The 10,378-nt window shown below is 40.8% G+C and overlaps 1 protein-coding gene across 1 annotated transcript in view; it reads right to left on the bottom strand.

The window, feature by feature from the left end:
• The window catches only part of LOC130166243 (E3 ubiquitin-protein ligase SMURF2-like), a 62,591-nt gene that overhangs the window by 22,367 nt on the left and 29,846 nt on the right, over nt 1–10,378 (bottom strand). The window contains exons 4-7 of the mRNA XM_056371713.1: nt 7,506–7,639; nt 2,956–3,021; nt 1,628–1,712; nt 1,291–1,374 (exon numbers count right to left, since the gene is read on the bottom strand). Of these exons, the coding sequence (XP_056227688.1) occupies nt 1,291–1,374; nt 1,628–1,712; nt 2,956–3,021; nt 7,506–7,639 (369 nt within the window). The remainder of the gene's footprint in view (nt 1–1,290; nt 1,375–1,627; nt 1,713–2,955; nt 3,022–7,505; nt 7,640–10,378) is intronic.

The raw sequence follows: 10,378 nt of genomic DNA, 5'->3' as shown, positions 1-10,378 counted from the left end.
TGCTACAGAACAGCAGGACTTCTAAAGCAGATTTGTACTAAGCAGACACAAACACAGGCATGTTGGCTTACTGACACTTTCTGTGTGTGTTTGTGTGTGTAGCATGTCTGACCACTGTCTGGCTGTCCGGAGTTACTGACGCCTTGGCTATCTAAAACCTTGGACCCTTGTCTGTCAACCCTCAGCCAACCTGCCCCCCCCCTCCACACACTCTTCCTCCCTTCCATTCCTCTGTTTCCACGCTCATTTAATTCCCACCTCTGTCTCCTATTTCCCTTGTGCTTTCTTCATGTTCTACCACTTTTCCCAATCTGAGCCAGTCTTCCCTACTCCTCCAAAGTGTCTTCTCATAGCTCATGGTCCAGATTTGTCTTCAGTCAGGAGCAGTGACAAAAGCCAGTGATGAATAGTGTTTGGTAAAAACAAATGGTTGCAATCCAAAACCCATCTGCATAAGGAAAAACAAATTCTGGAGGTCGGACATACAGTTTTATAATATTCCCTTTCGTTATTTGGTAGGTTAATATGCAATGTACTTGCCGACCTAATTACCATACAGCTCTTTCTCCACTTCACTCACCTTATCATCTTGTTCATTAACCCTTTCTCTTCAGTCACTCTGTCATTTCTTCCTCCTACATAATCCCTAACTGCTCATCTTCATTCTTAACATCATCTTTTCCACCTCCCTCTGTGACCTACCACTTAACCTTTTCCTCACCATTTCCCGTCTGCTGTACCTCGTTCTGCTATGCTGCCTGGGGGGAGGGCTTGTGGTAAGAGTGGGTGAGGCTGTGTAGAACTACTGTTTTTTGGGTTTTTTCTGCATAGTACCCTAACGGCTCCACTGATATGGGCCAAGTAGGAAGGCGACAGTTGTTCTTGCAGGAACAGGGGCCAAGTAAAACCTGGCTGCCCGACTGGCTGGCTAGTTTATTTAGGTGTGTGTGTGTGTGTTTGTGTTGCAGTGGGGTGGGGGGGCTAAGGAAACTGACAGCAATTCATCCATTACCGACAGACTGTTATTGTTGTGAGTGGAGCTGAGTGGAAGTCTTTTTTCTGAAAAGGGAAGTGGAGGAAAGTAGAACCGCTTAAACAGACCCCCCCCCCCCCCCCCCCCGCTTTTTTGTAAAAGGTCAAGTTTTTTGTCGTTTACAATAGTATGATACTGCTGAGCTAAAGGCAGGAAGTAGAATATTTGGAAAGCTCCCATTTTAACATGGCTCACTTTTATAAAATTCTACATCATTGAAGTCATAGAAGGGGATGTGTGCATATGTGTAGACGTACCTGGTAGGTCTCTCCCATTGTGTAGTACGTGTGATGTGATTCAGGTACTGTATCCTTCCAGAAGCTGTCCTCCTCTCTTCCCAGCTGTTTCATGACATATTAAAACAAACAGGGCAGATGCATAATACTTGTTATAAAGCAATATCACAAATGGAAACGAAGCAAAAGAAACACTTTTGTCCATGTTGGAGAATCATCGATGGGCATACAATTTAATCTTCTAAATCTGTCAGTTTTTTTTAAAAACACATCAAGGATTAAAATATATAAAAGATTAAACAACACATCAAATAATTTATTAAAAAACTTAGAAAGAAAAAACTGGAATAATTCTGACCCATCAGGCAAATCATTGTCGAACAGACGACTGCAGTCCACCACTGGCCCTCCTGTCCCGATGCGATCCCTGGACTGAAGACTTACTACACAGTTAACAAAGACAAAGAAGATCATAGATCAATAACATTTTCTACCAATAGAGCTTAGATAAGGATGACCAATATTCACTGTATTAAGTGCCTATGGCACGTGGATTCCAGTTCCACTGATGCTTTTATACATTTGTCTTGCTTATATTCTCCATGTTCCCTTTTCTCTTCTGACATCAATGTAGAGAAAAGCAAAAATCAGAAAAAAAAACTCATAGGTAACAGATATTAAATGTATCCCTGTGTTTTCATATTATAAAACCATAGAAAAAACAAAAAATCCTCTCTGTGGTTGAGTGGTTAGGTAATGAACTGAGTCAGAGTATTGAGACAGGCTATGCAGTCTGGGTCAAGTTGTGTTTTGTAATGTTTAAATAATACAATGTACTGAGACATGCAGAGTTGCATTTGACACAAACATTGGTTCAACATTTACTTTCAAAATATCCAATACTGAAAATTGTTTGGTATCTGAATATTCCAACTTATGTATAGTTAATTGAGGACGATTTTGCTATTTGCAATAACAGAACTCTCTGTTCATATTTTGTATTGAGACATCTAAAAGGAGTTGTTCCAGCAGTATCTTTTAGCTGTTAATTACTTCAGTGTTTTCAGACAATGTAACTGAAAGTATCCACTGGAACGTCTGATTACAATACTGCCACTGTGGTTTTATTCAATGCAGAATTCACACACATCTTCATACAATATAGTGCAACTGATGTTGACAGATGGTTTGAAAGGGGAGTCAAGGAAGCCATCTATGTAAAAGTGGAGAGGCCATCGCTAAACAGGGGAGGGGGCCTGCGACACCATCTATCCCCCATCTACAATGTCGCCCTTTCATCGGTACCCAGGAGAGTCAACAACATAACCTCAGACGACTCTCAACGATCGTCATCCACCAGGGGCTCACCTGACCCTAACGACTGTCGTTCACACGGGATAACAACAGGGTCACCTGACCCTAACGACGGTCGTCCACATGAGACCACAACAATGGTCAGGTGAAACCAGTACTTTCACAGGTACTTTGGTGGACCCACCCACAAGAGGTTAAATACCTGGGTCCTACTCCACTTTCTTGGTCAGACTAGTGCGGACTAGAGAGACCAATACATAAGAACTGATGAAGCTGCTTGGATAAGAGGCGAAACGTCTTCCACAGACAAATACAAGTCCAGTTGCCTTCGATTTAATTTGAGAAAGAGATAACTGATGTTGAATTTCTTACCTACTATCTGCCCTCTCACAGTGTCATTGTCATTGGGGCCCAGTTTATTCAGGTCCAGTCTCTGATCTGCAGGGGAAAAAAATAAAAACAAAACAGAAACCATAGATTTAACATCTGTCCATCTGTACTACCATGACCACGTTCAGGCACTAAGATGCTGTCTAACCTTTAGATTTAGATTTAGATTTACACTAAGTGACTGAGTGTTCAGATCAAAAACATTGTTGTCCCACACAGTCGCACAACTCAGAGGAAGGTGTATTGATAAACAGGCTTCTATTGCGTACTATAGGGGTATACTTTAGTGTTAAGTATTTTGAATGTCTAATTTATCTATAAAGGACATTTATATGTATTTAATAGTGCTGCAACTTATGAAAGGAGGTTGATTAGTTCAGAAAGTCCAGCAGTGTCTTTACCAACGGGGACCAAATTGCCTAGTGCTGGAAAGCTTTTGGAGCCTTTATTTTGTTCAAGACATCACTATTGTCAAGCTAAGATAAACTGATTTATTGAAAATTGACCAATGCATAACTTAGTTGGGATATACTAACATAGCCAGTCAAAACTGTAATATAATAAATTAAATCTCCATGATATTGTGACTTTAAAATGTTAAAGAATAAGAAAAAAAAAACACACTCTACTCTGCAGAAGAAACACCTCTGCAGCTTTTCCATTTTAGTGTGAAAAGATTTAAATATAGAGACACCAAATGTCATAAAATTTCTTAGCAATCTTGTTGTTGTTTCTGGAAAAGTAAGAACTCATTGTCTGCTCAGCACATGATAGCACTGCCAGACACAGACAGCATAGGAACATAACCCAGGAAGACTGAACAAGATCCAGACACAGATACACTGCAGTCTCTTTCTCGCACACGCGCACACACACACGCGCACACACACGCACACACACACGCACACACACACACACACACACACACACACACACACACACACACACACACACACACACACACACACCCCGCAGGGTGATTTGTGCATGGCAGTCAAGCTGACCAGCACAGGGACCAGGACTGACATCAATTGGTGCCCATTAACAATGCAAACTGTGTGTTTGTGTGTCTGCTGGATAAGAGTGCTGCAGGGCTGTAGGTTTACTTAAACATGGAAAACTAAAATGTATTCAAACATAAGACTGAGTGTGAGTGTAGGAGAGAGGGGTGAGGAAGGGAAATATGCAGAAGAGGCAGAAAAAGGCAGAGTGAGTGTGAGTGAGAGAAAGGGAGATAAACAGATGCCCCAGTTCTCCATGAGCTAATACTAAAACCAACGTCAGACAGGATTTGTCATGCCTTTGTTATGGCTTGCCTGTATGATGTTGTATCCACATGAAATAGTATGTCTGTTTGTATGTATAGGCTAAGCTGATCGCAAAAAACCTGTAACTTGTTTCAAGACTTGTGTGTGTTTGTGTGTGTGCATCTGTTCTGGATATGTGTCTAGACTAAACAGTGATGGTCTAAGCCTTTCATGGCTAGAATACTAAGCAGATTTTTCTCTTAAATAGGAGAGGAGAGGTCCTCAAGTCCTCACCACACCATGCAATTCCTCAGAGCTATCATAAGTGAGTGTTACAATGAACTAAGTACATAAATGTGTGTTAATATGTGCATGTGTAGTCACATGAGCCCAGTGTGTTTAATCCTTGGTTCTTGTGTACATGTCTGTGCACATATGTAAAAAGTGTAGTATCAGCAGTATCCCAGCCAGCAAATGAGTAAATATATTTCACCATTACATCAACACTATAAATACTACAAACAAGTAAACAACAGGGTTCAAAGCGAGGCAGACTAACATGTGTAGTCAGTCAAGTCATTTTGAAAAACTGGTGGTAATGCGTTTGTGGGTTCAGAAGTGGGGCAGACGACTTAGAGATTTGTGTCTGCCATGCTACAGGAAGTGGAGCTCACTGTAGACCGTCTTCTAGTAAACTTGACAATCATGGCGGATCCCATTTTGGTTTGCAAAAGTGTGTGTGGGTGTGTGTGTGTGCAGGAGTGAAACAGCTTACAGAGTTTGTGTTTGCATTGGATGACCAAGTGAGCTATGTGTATGAATGTGCCCTCTAGGAACCAGGGCAATTCCAGTAAAGTATTTTGTGTATGAGTTGGTTTTATGTTTGTGTCTGTGTGTGCATCATGGTTAGACCACAGACTGGGCACTGTTCAAGTGTCTGCATCACACAGGACAAGGACAAAGGGATAAAGCAAGCACTGGTGTCTTGTCATACATCATGTCTCCCTGTCCACTTCCTGTGGCTATGATAAAGTATAATTTCTGCCATGTTTACTGTACAGTAAGTGGCTGGTCTGGAGCCTAACCGGAGCCTATACTGCCTGTTTCTGCTAGTTGTGGGTAAGTCTAGGGGCAAATCATGTAGCACCGACCCAGTGGAGTAAAAGTATGGCAACAGGCTTCAGTGGCCATCAAGGTCCCTTTTGTGGCAATACTGATGCTGTTGTGGTTCTTGGTGAATTAGGGGGTGAATTTTATGAGCCAAGAATGTCATTTAGGAGCAAACAAAAAGGGTGCTGGAAACTATTCTGAACTCCATGTGAAGTATTAAGCTTGACAGTTGGAGGCTGTTTTATCTGGGCCAACCAAACTACAACTGTCTACATTCATGGAAGTATCCAACTATGCAGTTTGGCTTAAAAAAAGCTTCCAACAAATGGTAATTATATTCAGACAGACAACTTCTAAAGTGGTTGTGGGGCATGACTATGTGGAACGGATGAATGGAAATAGGGAAAAGGCCGGATGCATAAAAAAAGGGGGAAATGTAACTCTGTGTGGTGGTTCTAGCAGATATCTGACTGTGTGTTCAAGACAGTCAGGCCAGGAAGATGGATTGAAGCATAGGAGGAGAAGGAATGTTAATTTGACAGTATGGACTACAGTTAAATGTACATGACCTTGTTCAAACTTGGCATTAAAATCTGTCTTGGTTGATCAGATCACAAGTGGACAGCTTTAAGTACAAGTGTAAACACACCCAAGACACATTAGGACACATTTGAATCAGACCACAGGGACCAGATTCTGATCACATATGGCCACATTCTTTTAGAAGTGTGAACACAAATGCATCTTGGGCCGCATTAAAGGATCGCCTACTCAAATGATGTCCTTTGCCACGGTCTAATTAGTCCTGCTACAGTTTCATAATGAACTGAAAATATTTTACTATTTCAAATGGCTAAAACCATATTTCATTGTAGAGTTGTGCGCAGTGTAATTATTCACTCTGTCCCTCCTTGCCCCGCTCACTCACTTACTCACACTCTCTCTCTCTCACACACACACACACACACACACACACACACACACACACACACACACACACACACACACACACACACACACACACACACACACACACACACACACACACACACACACACACACACACACACACACACACACACACACACAGGCTCAAAACAACATTTTTCATGTTTATTTGCAAGCAAGGAAGTGAGATCTGATCACAAGTGGTCACTCAAAACACATGTGGAGACAAATTCTAATGCCAGGTGTGAATTGATGTACTTAGAGCTGTCCACATGTGATCTGATCACCGAATTAGTACGTTATTGGCAGGTCTGAACTGGGCCAAAGTGTAAGTATCGACTGACTGGTACTGCCATAAGGCAGACAGGGCTAACAAGCATCTGGCCATGTGGACTGCACAGAGAAAATCAGTTGGAAATTAAAGGGCATCTTGTGTGAAACAGTGACAATAACTATATCAGCAGGACTAGGCCTATACTTTCAAGAATAAAAGCTATTTGTTTCCTTGACAGAAAGTTGTATAGCTCTAAAATGAATTGTGGCAATCGATTAGCTCCCAGATGTCTACAGCAGGTAATATTTCTGATATGTGTTGCCTACATGACTTGCTTGTGTACTGTGGCAATAAATCTTACAGCAATGAATGGCTGGCATGGGAGCAGCAGCAGGCTACAAGCTGGAGAAGCAACAGCAGCACTGTTGAAAGAGTGAAACATGTAGCAGCAAGCTAGCTAGCTATCACACAGCCACAGCCAGATAAAACGGATGCACAGGAAAGACACCCTGGTCCCCGGACAAAACGTTTGTCTCTACTGTTGGAGACAATAGGTCTGACCAACACATTTGTCTATCTAACTATGTGTGCTAAGTACAGGATGTTCTGTATGTGCATACACCAAATCAAAATCAAAACAACTTTATTGTCTGCATTTGTTCACAACAAATAAATTCCTCTTCACCTTTCATGACAATCAACATCAGATATTACAACATAGAAAAAACTAAACAAAAACAAAAAAAGAGAGATGATAACATGGTTCACCCAACCACTGGATGGAGCCTCCCCATCACCTTTCACTAACAAGCCAGACTGGCACCTCCGGGTAAAGGCTACAGTAAACATGCAGAGGGAGCATGAAGAGACCACACATCTTGACCTTTTTTCAGTGATTGTTCAAAGACATTGAGTCTGCACTTACACAAACACAAACATAAACAGGTACTTACAGCCAGTGTCTTTCAGCCTGTTGATGGCACTGGACAAGAGGCGGACACAGCCCAGGAAACCTGCGCCCTGCTTTTTGTGGATCTTCTTGTGGTTCCATACACTGATGGTGATGGAGTCTGCCTTTCCAATATATCTGACGGGGCAAGAGAGGGAGTGAAACAAGTCAATAAGACAGAAAAGAGGACTGATGGCAAAGTGAAACGTAGCTTGCAGTACTGTTATTATGCATATAATTTCAAATGATCCAGTGAGACATGGTGTATGCCTGTGCGCATATTGCAGGAGGGCTCAGACCTCTAAGAACTATTTTTTTTAATCAATTGACAGGAAATGAAACTTGGAAATGAAATTAACTCATAAGCTAAAACAAACTTGTACTCAAAAAAGTTTCCAATACATTAACACACGCTGAGTAAAAATAAACAAAAAATCTTAAACCTCTATTTTGCATGTCTTATTAGCTACTTCTCCCTGACAGCATGAGAACAATGCACACAGTGTTTGCAGTGTAAACTTTCAGACTGTGTAATGAGGCAGATTAGTTGATTTTAAAGTAACTTCTGTGTATGTGCTTGTTTGTCTGCAGATTTAGCACAGCTGAGACCAGTCTAGTCTTGGTTGAAGAACAGAGGAAGTCTCCGTGATGTACTCCACCGCTTTCTTGACACCCAGACAGTTCTTGCAGTAAATACACAGTTCGAGTTCAACATTCAAATGCACAATCGTACAGTCATTGACACACACATAATTACAGCCTAGCAGTTGGCTCTGATGCAACGCTCTATATTATATCACCTGCAAAGAGTGGGGGTTTCCCTACTGAATACATCAAAATGTATAGGTTTAGTATTTAAGCCAAATCACAGAAGTTGGCAAATCGTTGTGCTGAAATTGAATTACAACCTGTGTGGGTTGTGGATCTTGTGTGTCCAGTGATTTAGTTTCTAGTTACAGTCTGAAAATCTGATCAGGATGGAGAGTGGCTGCGTTGCAATCTTGGCACGTTCTCTTTGTCTCTCTAGGCAGATGCTGATCTGTTTTGTTGCACATGTTGATTAGTATTATGTTGATATGACCATTTAACACTATTTGATGACAAATAAAGAAAAACACACTGATTTCTGCCATGATAGCTTAAATCTTCTCCTCCAATAAGGTGAGTTAATTAAAAGCTTATTTAGTCTTATTTAATCTTAGTATATACTTTGATTAGACCAATATTAACTAAGCTCATCCTTGATTAGGAAGTTCTTCTTATCTTGGAACAACAAATGTACTAAGCACTGTACTATTATGTTTCAATGTGTTTCACTGCATTTTGTGTGCTGTGATGCCACTCAAATCATCTCTCTGTGGACGTTATAGTCTTCTAAGTTTAATGTGTTCCTGCTTTCACACAGTGTTGTTGTGAGGTTAAAATGTAAGTGTGATGCAGAGGTGTGAAGCAAAAAAAAAAAAAAGGAGAACTGAAATAGCAGTGACAATGACAAGAGAACAGGTAGACCAATATGTTATTTCCTCAATCAAAACCGCAGAGCCTAACAGTGTTAGGACAGTGCCATTATATAGCATTGCAGGTACTAAGGTAATTGTTATTGGTGGTGATGGGGCAGCTAAAAGTACAGTAACCTTTCAGCAATGATTAAAATCTGGACACAGTATAACTACAGACTGAAGTGAATGTGACTCCCCGTCTTCTGTAGATGGTTGTTGGCAAATAGGACTGCTGTCTGCACATGTGATAACGTCTCAGCTGCTAGATGACAACAAAGATATTAAAAAATAAAATACTCCTTAAGGATTATCCTGCATATTATGTCAAATGTATGGAGAACCATTAAAGTAAGTCTCACACACACACACACACACACACACACACACACACACACACACACACACACACACACACACACACACACACACACACACACACACACACACACACACACACACACACACACACACACACACACAACTAGGTAGTTACAGCAGCAACAAAAATAAGGGTAAGCATTCCTAATCCTAAAGACAACAGCACTGGAGGGGAAAAAATTCTTGGGCCATATTCAGATTAGCTTTCCAGACCTGCAAGATTTCCCCCAACTTTCTTTTGCCAGGGAACATACATTACAATGGGAAATTTAAAATATTATTTCTTTCCAGATTGGATATATTTTATATTAATATTGGACAGCCTTCAGTTGTTAACATCTATAAAGAAAAAAATAAATCAGAGTGGAGATTCTACAGCTCTGGCTTGTCCATATCAAGTACCTTGATCTGATTTATGTAGCTTGAGTTGATGCCAAAGCATTCTTCCTTACTTCCCTCAAAACTTACTGTTACCATACTCTTACATTCACCCAGTACCTCAGTTTAGTTCTCTTCTTCCACTTTTGGACATACGCTTTCACAGACTTTCGTTGCCTCTCAAAATGGAAAATTGGAGGGATTTAAGCAAAAACATCACTTACAGAGTACAATAAGTTCTGGGTGCAATGCAGGCACATGTGGCATAAGCGCCTATTGAAGTTGGTTGAACCTTTGCTGTCATTCACAGACAAAGACAAAATACTATATACTATACAATCAAAACTATTCCAAGTTCTAAACATAAAGACATTTGCTTTCCATTAACACTGACTTCCATGTCAGCCCGTACTTTAACTGTGCCAACTCACTGCAGACAGGAATGAAGCAGAGAGAAATCTTCCCCAGCTTAAACCACTAATCAAAAAGTGAGTAACCCCATACATTGATTGGTAAACTGGGGGTGGGAATGTATGCCATTAAGAAGTACAAGGCTTGTAGTAGGTAGGATGTGATAAAGAGTCAATACGGCAACTACTGTCAATGTATTTTTAACGTGGAT

The sequence above is a fragment of the Seriola aureovittata genome, chromosome 3, assembly GCF_021018895.1.
Source record: "Seriola aureovittata isolate HTS-2021-v1 ecotype China chromosome 3, ASM2101889v1, whole genome shotgun sequence".
Classification (NCBI taxonomy): domain Eukaryota; kingdom Metazoa; phylum Chordata; class Actinopteri; order Carangiformes; family Carangidae; genus Seriola; species Seriola aureovittata.
The sequence above is the reverse complement of the archived record's forward strand: the minus strand, read 5'-3'. Positions and strand labels throughout refer to the sequence as shown.